We start from the raw sequence: 24640 nt of genomic DNA, 5'->3' as shown, positions 1-24640 counted from the left end.
AACCTGCTGATGTCATTGTTGTGAGGTGGAGGAGGAAGTTTCAGTATGGCGCCTGGCACACTGCAAGCCCTCAGTGTGTTTATAAATACAGTACAGAAGATTTGAAGAACAGGGAAGAAACAGAACTTCACTGCTCTGACACGAACCAGTATGGGCATTTGGGATGTTTTCTTTCAGTCTTTCTTCTCTGGCATTTAAAAAAAAAAAGAAAAACCAATGTTCTTGTGAGCATTTATATATGTACAGCTTTGTTCCCAGCTTGTCCCTTAGTCCCCATTGTAGCATTTTTCCTGATAACTGCATTGTTACTGAGAATGTTTTGATTACTTTTTTTCTTTGTTGGCAGTCTGGGATTTGAACTCAGGGCTTCTCACTTGGTAGGCAGCCGCTCTAACACTTGAGCCATGTCCCCGCCCTTGGTTACTTTCTGATGGATAAACATGGCACTCAGAGCACCGAGTCTTTTTCTCCCTAGCTTCTGTCTCTAAAGGCCATGATGGCACTAGCAGTGGGGTAGATGACACACAGGGCTTGCAGGGCTTCTGGTGTATGGAGGAATTTAAACTGTCAACAACCCTGGAGGGAGCTGCCATGTGACCACCACCTCACAGGTCAGGAGACAAAGCAGGAGGTTTGAGATCTGCCCAAGTTGCATGACCAGAAGTGTGGAGCCAGAGGGACCCTGACAATCTGGCCTGCCCCCACCTCTTCCTTTCCATCTTGAAGGCGTGCTTTGTGCTTCACTGCATTAATGTCTCATTAAACTGTTCTCTTTAATATTAAAACTTATAATGCTGGTTTACCCCACTTTCTTTTCTTTTGAGCTGCTAGTGTGCATACTTTAAGCAAGTTCTCTACACTGGCCTCATTCCCAGTCCTCATTTTGAGACATGGCCTCACTGCACAGCCTGGGCTGGCATTCAGGTCACTGTGTACCACAAGGCCAGGTTCGAGCCCTAGCACCAAAAAAACAAAAGGCAAAAGTTTTGATCTTGGTGGAATTTATTTTGGCTTCAGCACAGACCCAATCTTATTCTCCTTCCTCACATGCTTACTTGTCCCCAAACAAATTGTTAAAGAAGAATCTTCCACCTACGGATCCAAATATCCATCTTTATATAAACTAAGTTATTGTGTGTTTTGGCTCTGGTTTTATACTTTCTGTTTTTTCCATTGATTTATCTGTGCAATACCATCTCCACCTTGCTTTCTTTAGTTACTTCATTCACTTCATTTATTCATTCAGTTTACAAATGTTTATTGTTTCTTGTATGCCAGATACTGTTCTAAGAACCAATTATACAGCAGTGAACAAAATGATCGCATTGAGGAAGCTTTAGCTCTAGCAGGGAGCTGGCCCTGGCCCCTGGGCTGTCTACACTGCTGCCTTTCTTGTATATAGACTTCTGTTGCCCATTTCCAATTGTATTTCTGTGGCTGAGTTGTCATTGAGTTAGGAACCTGCAGGCAGCAGAGTCTAAGGTATTTTCTATCTGGATCTTTTCAGGAAGGTTTACTGACTCCTATACTAGGGAAATACTGAAAATAAAATAATAGGTAAAACGTGTATTGTGTTTGATAGTGGCAAGTGTTTTGGAGAAAATGATGCCAGAAGTGGGGCAAGGACTGTTGGTTGGTGGTGGGGCTTGGGAAATCCTCTGTGACATTTCAGTAGTGAGAACTGATTGACATTTTCAAAGTGTGGTCAAGACTCAAGCAGAATGACTCAGATGGTAGAGCTCCTGCCTAGCAAGAGTAAGGCCCTGAGTTTTGGTGGCCCAGTGCCACCAAAAAAAAAAAAAAAAAAAAAAAAAAACTACTTGAAAGTGTGGTCAAGGTATTAATGTGGACACTTCTTAGGAACCAGGACATAAGAGGGTAGAGATGTGGTTCATGAGTCTGGGGTGAAAACAGTGGTTTGTGAGCGGCGGTTGGATTAGGTCTGAAGAATCAATGAAGCGAGATAGACAAATCTGAGAGTCTTGCAGGGGAAAAAGCAGCATGGGTAGAAATGAACTACTCTGTAAGGTGGCAAATCTGTCCAGGAAAATGAGGACTGAAAAGTTTCCATTGGAGGCCAGAGTCAGCTTCTGATGAAACATTAGCTAGGGATGATCTGGGGGTTGGTTTGTTTTTTTAAAGTTATGTGAGTCTTGAATGTATTAGGATTCTTCTGGTGACAAGTGACAGAAACCCACTCCACAGAAGCTTAAATGAAAAGGAAAATTTATTGGCTAACAGCCTGGGGATGGTTTGAAAACTCAAACTGCAAAAGAATAGGAACACAGTGCTTAGGACAAAAGGGGCCCTGGCCTCTCTCCAGCTCCTTTCTCAACTTCTCTCGCTGTTTTCTCTCCTGCAAGTCGGCCTCTTCCACGTGGCAGGATGGGGATGCAGCAACCCCTGGGTTGCTGTGATTTTATGTCTTATGCCTTCTGTTGATTGAATAATTTTCCAGTTCAGGTATATGCCAGTCATATCACCTATGAGTGATGCTAACTTTGCTTACCTTTACAGTTTCTGTTGTTATTAGTATGTTTGCATTGTCTACTACAATGTCTAGTGGATTGTGATAATTTATTCCTAGCTCTTCTATTTGAGATATGTATCATGTGTAAGGAAGGACCTATTTACTCCTATTTAATATTTTATGGAGACTTCCTTTTTTTTTTGACACAGGGTCTCACTGTGTAGCCCAGGCTATCCTGGAACTTGCTATGTAGCAGATTGGTCTCACATTTGAGATCCTCCTACCTCTGCCTCCTGAATGCTGGAATTGCAGATGGACACCACCATCTGAGTTCTATGGAGATTATTTTTTTAATCAGGAATGGGTGTTGAATTTTGTTGAATGCTCTCCCAGCATTGGTGGAAATGATCATATGGGATTTCTTTTTTTGATCTACAAATAGATGGGAATAAATTAACAGGTTTTCTAGTGCTAGATCATTCTTGTGTTCCTGATTAAATCTGCTTGGCCTTTAGCATGTATTTTTTAATGGGTTGCTGGATTCTGTTTATTTAGGACTTTTTATATTGATACCCATACGAGAGCTTGACCTCTGATTTTGCTGAGTGAGTGTGTGTGTATCTTTGGAATCAGTGTTTTGCCACCTTGTTAAAAGAACTGTAAGTCTCTTAGGTTCCAGAAATGTTTGAGCAGCCAGCCCTGGAATTCCAAAGCTCTGACAGACTTGCCCTGTGAAAGACGGTCCTGGGCCTACCACTCCAGTGTCCTCCTTTCAAGAGTAGCTCCTGAGTGTTTTCTGTACTGTGACACCCGATCGTGACTTTAGTGACTTTACCTGTGTGGTGTAGTGTCTGGAAGAGGAGTGGGAGGGGTCTCAGGAAGCACCTCCTAAAATCCAGTTCATGATTATTCCAAAGGTCCAGGCAATGGAAAGCTCTTCGTTGTCACAGTAGTCCTCAGACTGCAAACAGCAGTCATCGTTCCTAAGTGTTTACTAAGTGCCTGTCCCTTCTGGGTACCTTGTGTCATCTCCTGTTGTTTCCACAGTCACTGTGGAAGGAGCCATTCTCCTGATTTTGCTGATGAGAAACTGAAAGTCTGAGAGGTTAAAGTAGCTTACCCCTAGGCGGGGAATGGGTTGAAAATGCTGATCAAGTCTGCTCTTAGCTCTCCTCAGCCTATATATATTGTGATTGTTTTCATGTGAAAAGCCTTGTAAACACAGCATTTCCTTCCCTTTCAGTGTCCATTTGAGGAAGCAGTCTGAGGGCGGTAATTTAATGATGTAAAATTGGCACTCTGCTTGGAAGTGGACGCACAGTGCCCACACATGAACCATCTTCCTCGGATGTCCCTCTGGACGCAGCTGCAAGCCCTGAGGACACTTCAGGATTTAGATGGCCACTGTGAGCCACCCTCCTGGTTATCAGGGAGGACAGAGCTGTTCCTGGGACTCAGAAGGGTAGGAGGAAACTAGGGTGATTTTCCATCTCTTTGCCAGTGACTTCAAGGGCTCCTCAGTTCCGTCATTATAGATTGGCTAGAAGAATCCTGGCCCTGAATGTGCCTGTGTGGGAGGAACATGGCTCTGTTTTGAGGGGCTGGGTTTGAGTGCCATCTCCTGTGGATACCATGGAGCCCCAGATTTCCAAGGTCTTTATGTTGAGTCTGGGGCTTCACACTGTGCTGAGACCATCTCTGCCTCACCAGGTTGTTAAGAGAATCTGAAGAGGTAGTAGTGACAGGGCTTTGTAAGCTCTAGAATGCAGGAGACATTTGAGCTGTCATCACTCTCCTTCATTCCTCCAGTCGGTACTGAGCTGCTGGTACTGTCACTCTGCCAGTCCATTGTCGTGGAGAGTGAGGCTGGGAGCCGTTTTCCTGAGGCATTTCATCCTCATTATTCATGGGTTCTGTACTTATGAATTTGCCCACTTGCTAAAATTTATCTGTAACCCCTTCAGCACGTGCATGATTACTGGTGGACTTTCCCAGAATGATGATGAAAAAATTGTCTTCTGACATCTAAGTTCCTAGCTGATGTGAGCAAGGTGACACTCTGCCTTTGTGCTTTAGTCCTCAGACTGTGAACAAGTATTCTCTTGGTATTCTGTTTAGTGCCATGTATTTCACGTTTTTGTGCTTTTGTGGGTCATTTAAAATGGTCTCAGGCACAGGAAGGCTGTGATGTGTTCATGGAGAGTGCAGGTGTTAGACGAGCTTTGTTCAGGCATGAAGGCCGCTGTCTTGCAGTCAGTGACAGCGAATGGTGCACATGTTAAACACAGTGCCTTTAAACAGACATCTGATAACCTGACATCAGGTTATTGACCAATGAGGTTGTGACCAGAGGTTCCTGGGAGCCCAGCCTTGGGTTTCCCCAAGAGCAGTGGGAGTCAGCATTTGCTAGTTCAGAGTTTGCAGCTACTTTAGAGAACCTAGGTGCCACAGGTAGGAAGGGGCTAATTGATGCTGTCCCTTCTGACCCCAGCACAGGAGGAGGACACAGAGCTGCCTGTGGTGCTCCCTGGTGAGTGGCTCTGCTTCAAGAACTGCATCTGTTCCCTGAGTCTGTCCCCTGGACTCAAGGGCTGGAAGCAGGAAGAGAGCAGGTTCTGCAAACTGGAATGCTCTCTGCTGGAGTGCAGAGAGAGACCTAGGGGAGCTCTGGCCGGCCAGGTCTTGGGAAAGGAAAGGAGGAGAGGTTTGCCTGTGGGAGAAAGACCACGGTGATTTCTCAGGCCCCATGAGGAGTCAGTTGTCCCTTGTGTGTTCATTCACACAAGAACACTGGGGGGTTGGGATCCATTGACCTCTTCCTAACAGGCCACAGAGACATGCAAAGCAGCAGAGCAGAGGGTCCTCACTGACCTTCAGGTGGATGGACTTTCTCAGTGGCTCTCTCCCCGCAGTCCTCACATTGATTCTGGAGGGGGGCAGGTGAGAGGAGCTGTTAGGACCTGGACTCACATGGTCTGACCTCACAGCCTCATCAACCTCGTGTTGCCCTGCCCTCTACATCACGGTATTGGCACCGCAGGAAGTGGCTTTTGTTTTGTGTTTTTCTTCAATAAGGTAGATTCAGAGAAGTGGAAAAACATTCACTTGCTTTCCACAAAGTTGTGATGATTTTTGTTCTCTTAGATATGAGGGTCCTAGCCCAGTACTCCCTTGTCATGGGCTGGAACTAACTTTTTTTTTTTTTTTTTTTTGATGAGACTGGGGTTGAACTCAGGGCTTCGCGCTTGCAAAGCAGGTACTCTACTGCATGCCACACCTCCAGTCCAATTTGTTCTGATTATTTTGGAGATAGGGTCTTAAAAATTATTTGCCCTGGCTGGCCTTAAACCTCGATCCTCCCTATATCAGTCTCCCAAGTAGCTGGAATTACAGGTATGTGCCACCACACCTGAGCCTACCTAAGTGGTATTTTTTTAAAGAGCAAATTTGACCTCTTAAAAGTGACAACTTGGTCCTATAATATGAGTTACTAGTGGAACTAATACTTACTCTCATTTTGTGAACCAGTTGGTTTCCTTTCTGGTGTATTGCCTGCTTTGCTGTCTTAGCTATTTCTCTGTTGGGTCTTGAGCATTTCTTTCGTAGCTTCTATGATGTGACGCCTTGCTGTATTGGCCTCCGTTGTCTGTGTGGATTTCTCTCCTGGTTTCTTCTGCTCTCTTTAATTTTGGTTGGGCTTCTCGAGCATGAGGGGAATTTTGAATGTTTTTTGAGGGGCCATCTCCTGGCCACTTTCTTTGTGATTCCCTGGTATCTAGTGTCCCAGGAATGTGTCGTCCATCCCATCAGTGCCTCAGCCCCTGTGGGAGGTGTTCTGATGCTGCTTCCTGCCTGCTGTGTGCCTCTCTCCCTCTTCACGCAGGGCCTTCGCTTGTGTTAGAGTGAGGGAGGTTTTTCCCTGATGGACTGCAGGTTCCTCCCTGCTGGGTCTGCCCTCGTGGTACTGGAATAGTACTGATGATATCTGTGTGGTTTTGCATTGCTTATAGCCAGTCTTAAGCCTTGTCTCTCTCAGAGCTTGTTGGTGCTAGCTTTCCTAACTTGCATGTATCTGCCACAGGCTGGCAGCAGGGGGTTGGGAAGGCTGGGGACTTGATGGGCAGTGGGACTTGTCCCCCCTGCACATTCCAGGCACTGCAACTCCTCACAGCCAAGGTAGTTTTCTGCTGTGAATGAGGGAGAACTAAGCGGGTGGGCCCAGCCCAGGCTCAGGTACAGATTGGGGCGTCCCTGGAAACTTACCACTGGAGATCCTGAGGCCAGGGGAGGATGGCAGCCTGAGCTACGCTCCACCAGGGTGAGCCCAGGTGATGGTCAGTCCTGGCTGGTTCCTTCCTCGCCGGGAGTCTTGTTTCCTGTTTTGTTGGGGTGACCCAGTTATTCAACATGCATTTATTGAGTGCCTGCCTGCTGTGTGTCTGGTACTGATATGGGGGCAGTGGAATCTAATAACAAACCAGACCCCCTGGCCCTGGCTACAAGGTGTCCAGTGACACCTTTGTGTAGTAGGAGACAGTCAGTACCCGTGTGTGAACATGCCAGATGGTGATAAGGCTCTGATGGCAGTGAAATGATGGAGGGAGAGTGTGGTTCCTGAGGTCACAGTTTCACACAGCATCAGGGAAGGCCCTCCAAGAGACAATGGGAGGAGCTTGCACCTATGCTGAGATCCTGAGAGGAAACTACAGGTGGAAGGGGCCATGCATAGGCCCTGGGGACAGGAGCGTACCTAGTGTCATGAGCAGGTGGCCAGTGGGCCAGGTTGCTGTGAGGGATCTGTCATGGAGCACTGGATAAAGACTTTGGATTTTATTCTGAAGGCCCAAGGGAAGGGGCAGGAAAGGATTATTACTTTTTTTTTTGAGATAGCCTTTTGCTATGTAGCCCAGGCTGGCCTCAAACTTGAGGTCCTCCTGCCTCTGCCTCCCTATTGCTGGGATTACAGGTATGCACTCCCACACCTGACTCAGAAAAGGATCTTTTTAAATAAAGCCCTTCCAGCTGTGGTATGTAGTGTGGGCCATTGGGTAGAAGTGGAGGTCAGAGGCTGGTAGTGCAGATGGTGCTAGTTTGGAGGCTGGTGGCAATGGGTGGCACCTGTTGGGTTTTCTGACAGTCACACAGCTGCACTGTGACATGCTGTTGGAACCCGTTTGGGTGGGACCAGCATGGGGTCTGGCACACTGCACAGATGGCTGTTGACCCTGAGGGCATGGCCCTGATGGGCAGGGGATAAGTCCCTGCCCCAGGAGTCCTATATGTGCTGAGCTGTCCTGTTGGAGCCCACACTGGCAGGCTGGGCTCTTGAGCTTCGAGGAGTGTAGAACAGGGTGGGACTGGATGTGCCAGGCGTGGGAACGGTGGAGAGCCATTTCCAACTCCTAGCCTCATGCCCTCCAGCTTCTTGCCTCCTGGGCCTGCTGGCTGCCTGCAGAGTGAGCATTTGTCATCTGTTTCCTTCCTGATGCAGGTGGCTGAGCACAGGGGTTTTCCAAGGCCTGCTTCTGTCACATTGGTTTCCAGCTCTGTGAACCTGGACACATTCTTTAGCCTCTGGACAGATTCTTCTGTGAAATGGGGCAGTGATAATAGAGTGACTGCAGAAATGTGTGTTGAGCTCTTTGCCTTGACAAGTCATAGCTAATAGCATTGTCATTATCACCATTGTTCTTGCTAATATCACCTTTGCCTGGGTGCCCTAGAAACCACGTGTGTGTGTGTGTGTGTGTGTGTGCGCGCGTGTGTGTACGCACGCGCGTGCTGGGAATGGAACCCAGGGCTTTGTGTCTGCTGAGCACACGCTTTACCACTGAACTATCCCTGCATCCCCCTCAGGTGGCTTTTATTGCAGATTAAAAAGAGACGCCATGAGGAAGGGCAGCGTGTCCCTTGGAGTGACTCGTGGTAAAACCCTGCCACGCTGTAGCAGGGGCGGGATTGAGTCATGGCCCCCTGCTTGATAGGCCAGAGTTGCTTCTGTAGCAGCTGGGGGACCAGGAAGCATTTGGTTCAGCTGCCTTTGGGGGTTTAGTCTTAATGGGCTTTCTGTGGGGCTGTAAAAGGGAGTTAAAAGTGAAACAGTTTTAACAGACTCAGGCAGTTTTATCCAGGAACTAACTTCGCAGGGAGGTAGTAGCACGAGTTGGGCGTTGCCTGCTGTGAAAATGTGGCAGAAATTCCCAAGTAATGCGGTGACAGTGTGGGGTCCCACCTGGCACTCAATGGACAGGAGGTGAGCCTGGGGTGGCTGTCAGTGCTACAGGCACTCCCCACCTTCACCTGAGGCTGACAGGGCTTGTTGACCAAGGAAATACCCTCTTTTCCTCCCACCCGCTGCCCCTATGTCTGGGGTTCATTGTGTGGACCCCAGACTGCCAGCAGAGATCAGAGGGCTGTGGGCAGGGGCTGGCTTCAAACTTTGGTTCTTTGGTCAGTGGTATGGCTGGGGCTTTCTGCTTGCCACTCAGCCCAATTACTGACCCCCCAGGAAAGGACCTGGTCCATTCCTGGTCGGCCACTGACGTCCGGTGAGGATGAGGGAGGGTCCCAAACCTGGCTGGCCCTCAGCCTCCCCATGTCTGAGTGTAGGAACGAGGTCTTCCCAGCAGCAAAGTGCCAGGACTAGCTCTGAAAGGCGAATGGGAAATGGGGGAGAGGGGCAGCTTAATATGTTGAAATTGTGGATCTGTCTAGAAGGGAGGAAGCCCTTTGCTGACCCTGCTGTGTGCCAGGCATGGGCTCTTCCAACTGTGGTGCCAGTTAATCTGCATCTATCCAAAAGCAACCTGTGGCTCAGAGAGACTGAGCCTCCTGTCCAATGTCATATAATAAAAGTGGCAGAGTTGGGATGGAAACCCAGATTGTTCCTAATAAAACCTGTGGGCTTTTTTTTCCTTTTTGTTCAGGAAAAGATTACAAATATTTTATTTGCAATAAAACGTCTGTGTGAGAACCAAAAGGGAGTCAGTCTGGCGTGCTGTCAGGGCCCTGCAGCTCTGTCTCCAGTGGTTCCTGCCTTGACACTTGCTGCTGAGACTGGCTGGTGAAGGGCTCTCTCTGTCCCTTTAAGTTGGATTCTCCCAGGGAATTGCTGCAGCCTTGGGGAGGGGGGGAGTGGGTGGGGGTGGGGAGATCTCCCTGCAAAGCCTCCAGCTCTCAGCTCCCAGCCCAGACAGCCAGCCGGTGACGTTTCTCCTTCTGTCTGTTAGGTTTTCCTTTTCTACCAGAGCTGAAGCTGCTGATTCACTCACAGACTGGAGTCGGCTCTGCAGTGTAGCCACTTCCGGCTCTCAGCCTGCTGCTGGATGGAGGAATTGGCTCTCCTTAGGGGCAACCCCCAGCCTCTCCTGATGCCCTGTGGGTGGGGTGGGGGCACTGAGGAAGAAGGGGCCAAGTGTCTCAGCCCTGTCAGATTTCTGACCAGAAATGCAGGGGATGGGCAGGGCTTGGCCATGGTTACACAGCAAGGGCCAGGGTGGCCATCCTTTCTCACTCCTGTCCGGCCTCCTTCCGCAGGGTGCTTCAAGGATGACCGCATCGTCTTCTGGACGTGGATGTTCTCCACCTACTTCATGGAGAAATGGGCCCCCCGGCAAGACGACATGCTTTTCTATGTGCGCCGGAAGCTGGCCTACACAGGCAGCGAGAGCAACGTGGAAGGGAGGAAGGTGTGTGACCCCTCCAACCCCACCCAGTCTGTGCTCCAGCATCCCTCAGGTGCTGCTCCTGGCCTGCATGCTGGGCTTCCCTGCGGTCTCCTTGCGCATGTCTGATACTTTCTGAGCATCCGTTACGTTGCAGGAACCCACTGTGGGTTGTGGTGGGCATGCTGTATGCACCGTTTTTCATCTGCATGATGGCCCTGAAGGGTGCTGTGGAGTTTTGAGGAAGCAGAGGTTTAGGGTCCAGCTGACATGGCCGTCCTCTCACAGTTAGTAATTAATGGTTGTGCAGAGGTTTGATCTCAGAGCCCAGGACCCTGCTCTGGCTGTGGGAAGGGTGACCTGGCTTGGTGCTGGTGTTGCTTTCCTCTGACAGCTCTTCCCGTAAACTAGACACATGCTGGGCTCTGTCCGTGGTTCTGTGAGCTCCCCACGGCTCGTCAGCGTACACAGATGAGAATACAGGGCTCAGAGATGATGTGACTCACTGGTGTTTCACCGCTAAACTTAAGTATGTGTGGAGTTAATAAAACGAATTTTGCATGAGTCTGTCCTTATTTTCGGAAGCTTTGGTGGTTTATAGAATATTTAAGCAGCCTGTTTGCTAAACGTGGAAATGCTTTGCTTTACTTTAAAACAAAAAGTTGCTGGGCCGTGGAGACAGGTCTGGGGCTTGCAGCCTGCCTGGCTCCAAGTCCAGTGGCCTGGGACTCCAGCCCCATGGTTAGCTGTGGCTCACACAGTGAGCCTGCTTCTGCCCTGAGCCTGTGCTTTGAGTCTGAACATATGCAGAATGAGTTTGCTGCAACTGGACAGGCCTGGGTGCCTCCACAGAGGAGGTGCCTTCCCTGCCAGCCTGGCCTGGGAGGGACCAGCAGGAAACCATGGGCTCTGGCCAGAGAGGAGGAAATGCTGAGGGAGGCAAGGGCCGGGAGAAGCAGGCATGGCCAGTGAATTGGACTTGGTACCAGGGAGGGTGTGGAAGCCTGGCAGAATAGCTTCAGTGTGGTTGGGCTGGGCAGGGCATCCCATGGAAGGGGTGATGAGGAGCTTTGCTTGTGGGGTCGTTAGGCAGGTGTTGAGGGTGGGACTCCTGAACCTCGCACCTTCTGGAGCCCAGCTCTTGGCTCCTCTGACCTGCCCACCATGCCCTCTCTGGCTGATGCAGCTGGGAGAGCAGCTTTCTAGACTGGCTTCCTTCCCGTTTGCTGTGTGATGGTGCCTTGGATCCAGTTGTCTCTGGGCTTGGAGTAGATACTCTGTGGGTAGAGCTCTCCCATTGTGGACACCTGGGAGGCCGGGATACTTGGGACTGATGTGACCACTGAGATGTCCTTGGTAGGAAGAGGCTGGTGACCATGCTGTGAGCACTCCTTCCTGCAGCCCAGCACAGCATGGGTGAGGGCCCTGCTTCCACCCGTGGCACACTCAGGGAGTGAAGGCCTTTGTCTGCCTAGGAGGGAGGAGCAGAGGGTGGCAGGACTGTAGACTGGGTCCAGCTACTCCAGCCTGCACTGTCTGCTGAAGGCAGGTTGCAGAGAATTGTTTTTTTAAACTTTTATCTTTCTCCAAGTCAAAGGCTGTTGCAAGCAGAGGCTCAGGCATATGTGAGACCCTCTCTCCCGGCTGTACCCTGGATTTTTGTTCCAGGAGATACCAGGAGGGGAAAGAGAGGACAGATCCATGTGTGTCTGGAGGGAGTAAGAGAAGAGGAATGGGTAGGTGCTGGCTCTTTCTTGAGTGAAAGAAGTTAAAGGCAAGAGCTGTCCTCAGCAAGGGAGCAGTCCTGGATCCAGGGCTGAGAGTTTGGAGTGGGAGGGGTTAGGGCTGCTGTTTCCAAACACTTCTGAAGATTTGGGGGTATGGAGGTCAGTGAGGGGACCCCAAGTCCCATGGGATTGCTGAGCACCCACAGTGATTCATGTGCAAATGTCCCCTTCCCCAGCATCAGGAACTCAGCCCTGGCCTCTGGTTCCCTAGTCTGTTGGGGCACACAGATGGCATGCCATTCATGTACAGAGCCACCAGGGCTGTGATGGCGGGAAGAACGGGCTCGGGGGCTGCAAAAAAGAAGATGACATCTGTTTGTCTGGAGAATTGTAGGATAGTAGGCAGCTGTGGACTGGACACACTGGGGAGGGAATAGGGCAGGGGGTTCCAAGCAACGTGACATAAGCATGTGACACAGTGTGTGGCAGGGCCAGCGTAGTGCCTTACCAACAAGTGCCAACAGGATAGTGTCTGGCACAGTGTTCAGAGGGCCAAGGCAGGGGCAGGTGGCACCTGGCTCCACCACCACTTAGCATTTCCCCAGTTTGTCAGGCTGCAGTGTGGAGGGCGGTGGGAGCCAGGAGCCCCTCCCTGTCAAGAACCCAGGGCTGGAGGTGTGGGCCACTACGCCTGCGCAGTGCCCGTCCTCTGCCGCAGTGCAGCTTTCCACTCCTCCTCGTCCTGCTGGTATCCTGTTGCCACGGCAACAGGGCTCCCTGCCTAGCTGAGCAGAACCAGAGCTGCAGTGTGGGTGGACAGGGGATGCTGGATCCCCACACCTGGCTCCAGGAACACCGTGGGAATCCTGTCCCAGCCTTTCCCAGAGAAGGATGTCCCTGCGCTGTCTTTTCATGCCACCCTCTGGACAGAATGCTCCCTGTTCTCAGCAGTCCCTTTTGTCTTTGGCAGTGTGGGACAGTGGCGTCTGCTTGTGGCCTGCTCTGTGCTGATGGCCTATGCTTTGTGCCATTGTCACTCTTATCAACACCCGTGCAATACTGGGCTGCAGATTATCCTAAACTCACTCACAGAAAACTAGAGGCCAGAGATAGTGTGACGCCAGCTCTGCGTCACACAGCTTCCCCACGGTTCTTTCTCTTTCAGTAGATTTCAGTAGATTTTCTTGAGTATAACAGACATGCAGAAAAACGCACAGGCAAGTGTAGACAGCTTGATGATCTTGTCAGTGTGAGTACCCAGGGTCACCAGCCTCTAGATCCAGTGTCGCCTGAGACTCCTGACCACCGCAGCTGTCTCTCTCCTCAGGGGTCACTCTTTCTTCTCACACCTCTGGGCAGGTGGTACCTCTCGTGTACATGGACTGGCACAGGGTGTACTCTGGCTGCTTTTCTCCATGTCATATTTTGGATTTGTGCCTGTTGACACAGGTGGCTGTGACTTGTCCACCTTGGTGGCTGTAAGCTATTCCCCTGAGTATACCACACTGTCCATCTGCCCTGCATGTTCTTAGACCTGTCTTTGGTGTGCACATGGCCACCATTCTGTTGGGGAGCCGCTTTTTCCACTGTCCAGTGTGTTGGGTGCTGACCTGCAAACAGCTGTGTGTTAACCTCTGTGCTTTTTCTTCTACGCACTGTGTTGGCAGAGATTTGCCAAGCACCTGCTGGGCACAAAGCCTATATACTTGCTGCCTGTTTGAAGCTGCATCTCTTGGGGGAATAAATGAGATGACCTTGGAGTGATAAAAGCTGGGAGGAGAGGAAAGTAACCAAGCAGGGCTATGGAGTGAGATTGAGAGGCGTAGCAGTCTTGTTGCTTCCACTTGGAGCTTGGGTGACTTCCCGCAGCCTCACAGGTACTGGGAAGTGGGAGCTTCACCTTATGTACCATCCCTTCTCACTGAGGCAGGCCTGGCCTCCTGCACCTCTGCATGAATCCCCACTCTGCCTTTGGGGTGCACAGGCCTGTGTCCCTGCAAGAGGCCCCAGCACTGCTCACCAGGAGTTAGCTAGCATTCCTAAGAGCTGAGGGACTCCCAGCCAAAGGAAGCTGCATCAAAATTTGCTTTTGTTTTGTTGGTGGGGAAGGGTACTGGAGTTTGAACTCAGGGCCTGGGTAGGTGCTCTGCCACTTGAACCACGTCCCTAGCCCTTTTGGCTCAAGTTATTTTGGGGATAAGGTCTCTTGTTTATACCTGAGCCATCTTGGACTCTGATCTTCCTATTTATGCTTCTTGTGTAGTTAGGATAACAGGCGTGAGCCACTACGCCCAGCTGTTGGTCGAGATGGGGTCTTATGAACTTTTTGCCCTGGCTGGCCTCCAACTGCAATCGTATTGATCTGAGCCTCCCAAGTAGCTAGGATTATAGACTTGAGCCACTGTGCCCAGTTAAAATCTGCTTTTGACATCTTAACACCTCTTCTTCCTGGAGAGGTGTGGCCAGGTGCTCTGGTTTCTCTTTGATATGGATATATTATTTGATCTTCAGTAAGTCCAGTCCTCATCTCTTACACTGGGATTAATGATGCTTTCCTTGAAGGGTTGTTGTCAGGGCAGAAAGATTAACCACTTACAAAACGTTTAGCTCAGACTCTGCTGCCCACTGTGAGCTCAAAATGTCACTGTTGTCCTTATCATTAATTGAGCTTGGCAGTCATCACAACACCTTTGGGAGGAAGCTGCTGTCAGGCCCTGTACAGATGAGGAAAAAGAGGCTCCAAGAGGAGAATGGATGGCCTCTGGTCGCAAAGCTGGAGAGTTGGGAAGGAAGAATGGGTGTTCTTGTCCTTGTTAACGCCTGTCCAGCGCAGCAGTTAGAGAGTGGACGCATGCCGGAGGCCACGATGAGCCTCGGACACACTTTCTTTCTGTGCTGCAGCTGCCTGAGGCCGAGCCCGAGGTGGAGGTGGAGGTGTACCGGCGGGACTCCAAGAAACTGCCGGGTCTGGGAGACCCTGACATCGACTGGGAGGAGAGCGTCTGCCTGAACCTCATCCTGCAGAAGGTGAGGGGTAGATGGGTCAGGTAGCTGCAGGCCCGAGGGACAGCAGCTTCCGTGCACACTGACCTGTGCTGTCTTCCAGCTGGACTACATGGTGACTTGTGCAGTGTGCACGCGTGCTGACGGGGGCGACATCCACATCCACAGGAAGAAATCCCAGGTGAGCCCTGGTGCAGAAGCCCCCAGGTGACCAGCTCGTCAGCCCTCTGGCTGCCTTGCACCTGTGCTGTGGAGACATGTCCTCCTCACTTCCCTGCCCTACTGTGAGGGGTCGACTCCAGAGATCCCTTCAGCAATCTGGGTCCCACATCCCGTGAAGAGAGCACCCAACCAGCTCACCAATGCTGGTGCTCTAGAGCTCCCCCTGGCTTCGGGCTGGCTCCGAGCACATGGCCATGCGCATACCTGGAGTGGCTTCTGGGCCTGCCTTTTAGGGGCCTCTCTCAGCCCTTAAAATCTGCTTTCTTTCAGCAAGTGTTTGCATCCCCCAGTAAACACCCCATGGATAGCAAAGGGGAAGAATCCAAGATGAGCTACCCCAATATCTTCTTCATGATCGACAGCTTCGAGGAGGTGAGCCTCTTGAGACTGCCCCGCCCCCTCCATCCCCTCAGGAGGCGCCAACCCCCACCCCTGCCGCCCTGAGGGCCTGCAGTGTTCCAGGAGCTGTTGGGCCGTGGGGAGCAGGGAGGGGTCTGACGCAGGCCCAACTGAAGAGGCTCCCCCTCATTCTCCCAGCTCTGAGCCTCAGTTTCCTCATCTGTAAAGTGAGTGTGATGACCATATGTCCTATTTACCTGTCAGGATTGATGATCTATGGACTTCTGAGCGGGAAAATACATGGTAAACTCTCACAATAAATACTGCCTGGGCAGGAGGAGATTTTCGTTACCCTTGGTACTACACTGTAAATGGCACACCTGTGCCCACATGGAATCCTAGGCTGTCAGAGAGGACCAGGCCTTCCGTTTTCTGGGCCACACCTGTGTCTTAAGGCTGGGAAAATGGCCCAGGATAGAATGTGACTCATGGGGAAACACAGGGAGGGAAGAAGGCTGCTCTGCTTCCTGCATGGCTGCCTCCATTGAGGCTCTGGACTGGTCCTTGAGCTTGTCCATAGGCAGACAGGGCTCCTGGAGGACCCATGAAGAAATGCACATGGCTTTCAGGGTTGCTGCAGGTCCTGATGGTGCCTTGAAGCATGAGGCTCAGAGAGGTGGCATGCCTTCCCCAGGGTCACACAGTATCTGCATCTATCTGCATCTGAGTCTGACCTCAAAGCTCATGTCTATATGCCAGCCCCTGGGAGCAGCACCTCAGAAAGGTGGCAGGAAGTGGTCAGACCCATCTGGGAACCTGAGTCCAGGTGGTGTTCTCCCAGGCGGGCGGTTAACCTGCCAACTCTGCTGAGCCGAGTTCAGGGACTGGCGGGCCAGGGGGGCTGTGCTTATAGCTGGCATGAAGAAGGTCTCCAAGTGGCCTGACAGTCTTGGTGATCTTATCTAATGCCTGAGGAAGTGGGATGAGGGGTGGAGTCCCCTGAGTGGCCCAGTGCAGGGAGCTGTCCTCCAGTCTGAGAGTCCCTGCTGCATATCCCTGTCCTTTCGGAAGGCTGTTCCTGTGTCAGTGGTCCCAGGAGGAGCCATGGAAGAGCTGGGCAGCTATGGACAAATAGCCTGACCTCTCTGCTCAGCATGCTCACCTGAAAAATGGGGTTTTCTTTATCTTTTTCACTGCTGTGACTTGAACTCAGGGCTGCATTTTGCCAGGCAAGCAGTCTGCCACTAGAAGCATACCCCCAGCCTTTTTGCCGTAGGTATTTTTTAAATAGTCTTACATTTATGCGTAGGCTGCATGGACCATGGTCCTCCTTATTTATGCTTCTCACAGAGCTGGGATAACAGGAGCATGACATCATGTGCGACTGTTTATTAACTGACATAGGGTCTGACAAACTTTTTGGCTAGGCTGGTCTCAAGCTTTAATCCTCCCAATCTCCACTTCCCAAGTTGCTAGGATTACAGTGGTGAGCCACTGCGACTGGCTCTTGTTTTTTGAGATGATCTCATTCTGTAGCCTAGGCCAGCTTCGAACCTGAGATTGTCCTGCCTCAGCCTCTTGAGTCCTAGGATTACAGGAGTGTGCAGCCACACCTGGCTCAAAATGGAATTTTCTAGGCAGGCCTTCCTGGCAGCCAAGTCAGGCTATGGTTTGGGTGGTGGCAGCTGACACTTGATGTCCCTGTCTCCTTTTGTGCCCCACCAGGTATTCTGCGACATGACTGTGGGGGAAGGAGAGATGGTCTGTGTGGAGCTGGTGGCCAGTGACAAAACCAACACATTCCAGGGGGTCATCTTTCAGGGCTCTATCCGTTATGAGGCCCTCAAGAAGGTGTATGACAACCGCGTGAGTGCTGGGTGGCCCAGGGATGCTCACTGGGACCTGGGGTTGGTACCCTCAGATAGTTCTGTCCTTTCCAAGTGGGGATGTCCTCTGTACTCTGCAGTTCTCTGGGGAGTGACAGCAGTGGTGCCATGGCTGTCTCACCACCACAGGCCCCTCGCTGTCTGTTGCCAGGTGCTGGGAGCACTCCTGAAACTGGCCCCTGACTGACTAGTGAAGGGAGAGGAGTCCAGTGGACAGGCTGCTCTCCTGCAGCTGGTCATCCTGAGGAAACCCCTTCCCAGCCCAGGGTAGCAGCTTTGGGATTTGGAGGGACTGTGATGGGCAGTGAGGGCAGCGAGACAGCATTGGCCAGGGGTCTGTACACATTCCTTGGCTTGGGTGGCCTGGGTTCATGGGGGCTCAGAGCCTCCTTGTGCACAGCCCTTGGGGATGCTTGCTGTGACCAATTCTGTCCTGAGGGAGAGGTCCTGTGGAGCCCCCCGGCCACACCTCCTCAGGCCATGTCCACCTGCCACAGGTTAGCGTGGCTGCCCGCATGGCCCAGAAGATGTCGTTCGGCTTCTACAAGTACAGCAACATGGAGTTTGTGCGCATGAAGGGGCCCCAGGGCAAGGGGCATGCTGAGATGGCCGTCAGCCGTGTGTCCACAGGTGACACATCCCCCTGTGGGACTGAAGAGGACTCTAGCCCGGCTTCGCCCATGCATGAGCGGGTAAGGGCTGCACTGCTTGGGGAGGGGCCTCCTGTCATCTGGATTCCCTCCCATGTCTCCTTTATCCCATACTCCCTGGGTGGGGTAGGTCTCATCACCCCACCATGGGGAGACTGAGGTTCAGAGAAGGGAGGTGCCTTGCTGCAGGACCCATGGCAGGCTGGGGCCTGGGCCAGAGCTCGTTCTGCTTCCCTGAGCTGCTCTTGTGGCCAGGCTGAGTCTTCAGGGACTGTAGACAGAAGAGACTGATCAGAAAGCCTGCCTAGATGGGCCTGCCAGGTGAGTGTGGCCATGTGAGCCCTCCCTGGTGAGTGCAGGATCATGAAGACTTGGCCTCCTGCTGCCCCACAAGTTAGCTGAAGAGTTCAGAGGCCCTCGCCCACCTCACCTCTCTCTGTGCTGGCCCACCTGTTTAGGGGTGTAGCAGCAGTCCTGTGGATAAGCATAAGAGTTCCTGCTCACAGGCCTGGGAGGCTGCTGCCCCTCAGACTGGGCACTGGGCCCTCACCCCTGCTCTTTCCAGACACCCTCCATCCCCTGGTAGGGAGCTGAGGTCGGGCAACTTTCCAAGCCCAGAAGCCTTCCGTGGGCCAGCCTGCAGGTCCTGAGGCAAGAGAAGGTTCTCCCCACACTGGCTGCTTAGCTGTGCTTGGGTCTTGAGGGGCCTTAGAGCTGTAGGTCCCAGAAAAGAACAGGTAAGTTAGAGCACTCATGACCTGCCCAGCCCTTGTCCAGGAGAGACGCTGTGGCTGGAACCAGACTCTGCAGCTCAAAAGCTGTTTCTCTTCCTTTCTGGGCCCCGTTTTCTCATTCAGAAATGGGGGTGAGAACACGTGCTTCCTGAGCTATGGGAGCTCTGAGGCGCCCCGCCCTCGTCACACACTGTGCATGGGGCTCAGCCCAGAAGCCTTCTCAAGTAGTGCTGTGCTGGTGACTCTGCCGCTCCTGGGAGCATAAATGACCCTTAGGTGCTGAAATGAGGGGAGCAGGTCCATTGCACTTTAATTCTGTGCAGAGGTCATAACTGTGTGTGTCTCCAGGTGGCCAGAGGTTGGTTCTCTTTCTCTCTGTTTACCGTCTTTTCTTTTTGATACCCTCTGCAATCACTGTGGGTGCTCTTCTTTGCGAGGCTGAGTGAGGACTGTAGGCAGGGGCCTCTGTCTTTGGAGAGGAGGTGGTTTTAATTTCTGAGCTCATGCTGAGATGAGGGACCTAATTCTTCTCCTGGGTACTAAATTGCCCCCTGGGACCATGAAGAGTGTGTGACAGTCCTTGTGAAGATGTGGCCTGGGTCCTGGGCTGGGCAGGGTTGATGCTGAGTCAGCTGTTCGTTGTTTGCTAGGTACGTCACTGGACCACCTGGGCCTCTCCCTCCCTCATCCAGCAGTGGGAGTGGCTGTGAGGGCTGAGACAGTGCCTGGCTCCAGGAAGCAGGGAGGTCCTGGGGCCCAGGAGAGAAATTGCTGGTGTCACTAGTGCTAGGGGCAGGGCCTGAGCCCCAGGGACCACCCACCTCCTGTGTGCTCAGTGTCACCTGTCCTCCTGTCCTGAGGGGTCACTTGTAACCAGTGCACGACCAATGCAGACTGTGTGTATTGTGGTTTCTGGTGTTTGTTTTTTATCTTTTAAAACCTTCCCTGGCTTGTGGGAGGACCGTCTGGAGCCCAGCAGCCGCCGGGACTGGTGGATGTCGGAGCTGTGAGGAGGAGGCCGAATGGGGCTCCCGAAGTCTTTGTCCCAGCTCGTCCTGCTGCTCCGATGCTTGTTTGCGTGGGGAGGAGGGAGGAGATGGGCTAAGTTCCCTCTGCCTGGAACGCCCTTCCCCCCCTTCTTCACCTGGCGAACTCCTACTCGTCCTTCAAGACCCAGCTCAAGCTGCACCTTCTCCAGGAAGCCTACCCTGATTTCCCAGGCTGTTGACCCTTTCCACCTCTGTGCTCCTGTGTCCTGTACTTCCCTTTCTTTGTCTTAGCAGTCAGCATGCTGTCTGTGATTGTCACATTTTGAACCTCTTGCCCCCAGCAGACTGTGAGCTCCTTGAGGGCAGGGAGCTATGTCATGTGCCTGTGTGTGCTCGAGTGGCTCTGACTGAGTGTGCAGAACGTTTAGTGAGTGGAGCCACATGTGCTTAGAGGGAGAAGAGGAGCTGGAGGCAGCGAGCCGCCCAGCCCAGTACTTCTTATGACAGGGGTGGGGAGTGGGAGGGCAGGGCCCGAGGGCCCCCGGGTGCGGCCTTGGGAGCGGAAGACAGTTCAGGCCCCCGTGTCGCCTCCATCCTGCAGGGCACTGTCCCTGTCCTGCCTTCCTTTGCTCAGGGGTCAAACGGGGCAACAGAGCCTCCACTCAGCGTGGGGGGAGGATCCAGGGGGTGCCACGTGTGCTGTGGTTAAGTGCCGTGTCACTTTGTGCTGGACAACCCCTCCCTGGAGTTTATGTCGGAGGAAGGCGGGCGTCATGCGTCCTCCTCACACAGGGCACGGCTGCTCCTTGCCAGGATGGTGGGCCCAGTGCCCCTTCTCCCAGGGCTCTGTTCCACTTCAGTTTGACGGCAGGACATGGGGCCCCTGAGGCAATGAGTAGCTCTTGCTGCTCTTGTGACTTGGGCTCCTTGTTCCCAGGTGACCTCCTTCAGCACACCCCCCACCCCAGAGCGGAACAACCGGCCTGCTTTCTTCTCCCCATCCCTCAAGAGAAAGGTGCCCCGGAACCGGATCGCTGAGATGAAGAAGTCTCACTCGGCCAACGACAGCGAGGAGTTCTTCCGGGAGGACAGCGGTGGGGGTGAGCCTGGTGCCTCGGCCATCCACTTTCTTCTCGATCTGGACTAGTGGCAGCTCCATTCCTTGTTCGTTCATTCATTCAGCAACAGTTAGTTACAGTGGGTGCCAGGTGCCAGGAGCTGATCTGGGGCCTGGGGACAGAGCTGAGGACAGACATTAGTCCTCCAGGAGCCCCCATTTCCATGGACTCCCCACTACCCTTCCACACCACCAGCAGTCTGTCCTGCCTTGGGTTCAGAGGCCTCCAGAGCCTTTTGGTGTCTGATCAAGAGCAGGTGTTGGGGCCTGACCCGTCTGCAGGCCGTGTGCAGGAGGACAGCTTTGACTCAGCAACCTGGTTGTGATCCTTCTCTGCTGTCTTGAACAAGCTGTCACCCTCCCTGTGGAACCTTCTGTCGTGGGTGTTCCTTGGCCTTCCTCCTCCCTCTGTCTCTGACCTTAGGGCTGCCTGCTTTCCAGTCACCACTGCTTCACGTCCTCCCCTCTGGCTTTGGCCAGTGGCCTCCTAGGTGTCTTTGCGCAGAGGTCCGTGAGATCCTCTGTTCTCTCTGTACACCTTCTGTCCACCCGTCTATGTCCTCTCCTCATACCGGCCCCTTCTCAGCATCCTATCAGTGAGCCATGCTACTGCTAGTGGGAAGTGGGAGTCCTTGGTCTTCCAGGCCAGAGAAACTGCTGGGGTGCTGGCCACAGGGTGGTCTGGGTGAGAAGTGGACTTTAGGGAGCAGGGTGGTCACAGATACATGGAAGGTTTTGGAAAGCTCTACTGGTGGGGTCTGAGTGTTCTTCACTGTCCTCAGGACAAGCTGCTGCTGTGTCAGCTCTGTGTGTGTTTGTTGATTGAATAAGTGAAAGCTTCCCTGCTGGTGCAGGCCAGATCCCAATAGGGAGCAGGGGTGCAGCCTGTTGGGGAGATCTTGTCTTAACTCCAGGACCCAGAGGCCAGGGGTAGCTGGGGCATGGAGACAGTAATACCAGCCTTCACCTGCTCCTGTGTGACCTTGGCCCCCTAGTGGCCAGCATGTTGTCTGTGGTGGTCACATTTTTTGTTCTTTTTTTTGTTTTTTGTGGTATCGGGGTTTGAACTCGGTTTCACTCTCTCTAGGCAGGTGCTCCACTGTTTGAGCCATATCTCCTGATTATTTTGGAGATAGGGCCTCACTTTTGCCCAAAACACCCTCCTGTTTTAAGCTTCTCACCATGACTAGGGTGACAGGTGTGTGCCACCGTGCCACCATGCCACCATGCCCAGCTTTTTCCCATTGAGATGGGGTCTTATAAACCTTTTTGCCTGGCTGGCCTTGAACCGCAGCTCTACTGATCTCACATAGCTTGGGATGACAAGTGCATGCCATCCTGTCTGCTCTTGGTTGAGAGGGGCTTTTTCCTGGGTTGGTCCAGGATGGGGTAGGGAGGATCTTAGTCTCCCAAGTAGCTAGGAGTGAGCCACTGGTGCCTGACTATGGCTGTCACTTTCTGAGTCAGCAGACAGGGCCATATTACAGCCCCCACCTCCACTGTTTCCAGGTTGGTAGGAAAGTGCTAGTAGCTATCTAGTCTGCCCACCTGGGCAGGGCCACAGGACTGGCTGACAGTGATGGGTCATCCCAGGCCTACTGCTCTCATGGTCTGTGACTGTTGGTGCCCAATTACAGCAACAGATGGGGCATTGGGAAACTGACCCGCAGAGAGACTCTGAGCTTGGGAGAAAGAAAGGGGAGAAGGAGCAGTTAGGGAAGTCCTCTGGAGGTGAGCCCTGAAGGATGGGAGGGGTTGAAAGTAAGGAGGCAGCTGTTCTGGAGGCGGGTTGTGTCCGTGGGGAACCATTCTTAAGGATTGCAGCTGAAGGTGGCCTCAGCCTGGAATGGGAATGTCTTGCTGTTCCCCCACTGACAGGGCTTTTCTCCCCTCTAGCTGACCTACACAATGCAACCAACCTGCGGTCTCGGTCCCTGTCTGGCACGGGACGGTCCCTGGTCGGGTCCTGGCTGAAGCTGAACAGGGCCGATGGGAATTTCCTTCTCTATGCACACTTGACCTACGTCACTTTGCCGCTGCATCGGATCTTAACAGGTAATGTGGCCCACGTAGAAGGGCGGACCCCCTTTATAGCCAGGTCTAACTCCAGGCAAGATTCCCAAGGCCCTGGGTGGGGGGTGGAGGCTGTGGACCTTGGCCTCCCTGTTCCAGACTTCAGGTGGGCCTAGCTTCCCAGAGCCAGTGGTTCGCCTCTGCACACCTTCCTGGGGCCCTTGCTGTCCCCTCCTGCATGGTCTCAGTCCCCAGGTATGGTACTCATGACCTTGGCTTGTCTCAGGCTCCCTCGATGCCTGGCCTGCAGCCTCTGGGGCTGGGCTCTGCAGGCCCCTGCTTCTGTTGGAGCCCCTTCCTCTCACCCTTGGCTGAGCTCTGCAGCTGTGTCTGGCCTAGTGCCTGCGTGTGAGGGGTGAAGGTGGCAGGTTCTGCGGTCTTGTGAGACCTAAGCAGAAATGTGTGTGTGTGGCAGCCACAGCTCCCCCGCTGAAAGGAGCTGACATGGCTATGGCTTGGTGGTTGAGCTTCCCCATCCAGTCTGCTTCCCTCTTGCTACCCTAGACATCCTGGAAGTCCGGCAGAAGCCCATCCTGATGACCTAGCGTGTGTGGAGCCTATGCAGAGCCCTGGCTCTGCCTGGCCTGGGAATGCTGCCAAGTGCCTACCTGTCACCGCCACCGGGGTCTTCTGTGACAAGCCAGCGCCAGAGCCACAGCCAGGCGGGGCCGCTCGACTCCTGGAGCCAGGGCCGACTCCATGAACACCAGCCCAAACTGAAGTGCCTCGTCCTCCTCCCTGCTGGCTCTGCTCCCCTGTGTATCCCCATCCCACCCCAGCACCCCAGCCCATCTGTGAAGAGCTCTCTGCACCCAGAGAGGCCAGAGACACCAACAGGTCAGAGAGCACGCAAGGGCTGGCGTCTGCAATGTGCCCAGACCTCCTGACATGGCAGGTGGAACCCAGTGCTGGTGCTCTCAGCGAGTCAGACCGTCCACACTTCTTAGGAAAAGCAGTTGATGATTTTGCAGTTGTGGTACCTGTGAACTTCAGCGTCCAAGGCAGTCCCACCTTGTCTTCCCCTAGTTATCACTCTGTCACAGCAAGTTCCCATGGGGAGACTGCAGCTTCACCCTGGGCTGGGAATACCTCCCTTATGCCCAAGCTGAGCTCAGAATGGCCCCAAGCTGGGCAGACAGGCCCCATCCCGCCAGAATGGCCTTTTGCTTCCAGCCAAAGAACATCATCATCGCCCGCCTCCAATCCGGACAGGAAGGCAGACGTCCTGCCTCCCACCTTGGCTGCCAGGACTCCCAGAATTTGGATACTGAGGGCAGGAAAATGGCACTTTAGCTGCAGGGTATCTGGTGTGGGCTGGGGTTGGCATCCTCCCAGGGGGTTGTAGGCAGAACCACCAACCTCTGGGGCCGGGTGTTGTTTCCTCTGACCAGTGTGCTGGTTGGACCAGCTCCCTAGGCAAGGAGGAACTGGCTTGGCTGGTTGTGCGTGGGTGGTACAGCTGATGAATGTGAGCGACCCACGGCCACTAGCCCTGCCTTGTCCCAGCACAGTGTGCTCTCAGGAGCTGAGGCCTTCCTCTACCCAACTGGAATAGACTGGAAGCTGGTCTCCTTGTTGCTGCTGTTTGGAGTTTGATGTCCGGAGTACTGGAGGGCTCCAACTGAGCGTTGAGAGATCCCCTGTGGGCAGAAAAGGAAGAGCAGGAGTCTGCTCTGTTTCCATTCTGCCGGCTCTGGGAATGGGGACTACTTTGGGGCTTTCTCCAGGTTTTGTATGTTGTTATTAAAAGCAAGCTATTGCATTTC

The 24640-nt window shown here is 52.9% G+C and overlaps 1 protein-coding gene across 4 annotated transcripts in view; it reads left to right on the top strand.

The window, feature by feature from the left end:
- Positions 1-24640, top strand: part of Kiaa0930 (KIAA0930 ortholog) — a 38596-nt gene extending 13956 nt beyond the window's left edge. For 2 of the 4 annotated variants that reach the window (XM_020167422.2, XM_074084674.1), the window contains exons 2-10: positions 10007-10158; positions 14763-14888; positions 14968-15045; positions 15357-15458; positions 17151-17291; positions 17809-18003; positions 20622-20784; positions 22698-22856; positions 23379-24640. In XM_020167422.2, the coding sequence (XP_020023011.2) occupies positions 10007-10158; positions 14763-14888; positions 14968-15045; positions 15357-15458; positions 17151-17291; positions 17809-18003; positions 20622-20784; positions 22698-22856; positions 23379-23419 (1157 nt within the window). In that variant the 3' untranslated portion in view covers positions 23420-24640. Of the gene's footprint in view, positions 1-3601; positions 3933-9686; positions 9848-10006; positions 10159-14762; positions 14889-14967; positions 15046-15356; positions 15459-17150; positions 17292-17808; positions 18004-20621; positions 20785-22697; positions 22857-23378 lie in introns of those variants that run through there. The other 2 variants (XM_074084676.1, XM_074084675.1) reach the window with 2 other exon arrangements.

This window comes from Castor canadensis, chromosome 8 (assembly GCF_047511655.1).
Source record: "Castor canadensis chromosome 8, mCasCan1.hap1v2, whole genome shotgun sequence".
Lineage (NCBI taxonomy): Eukaryota > Metazoa > Chordata > Mammalia > Rodentia > Castoridae > Castor > Castor canadensis.
The sequence above is the reverse complement of the archived record's forward strand: the minus strand, read 5'-3'. Positions and strand labels throughout refer to the sequence as shown.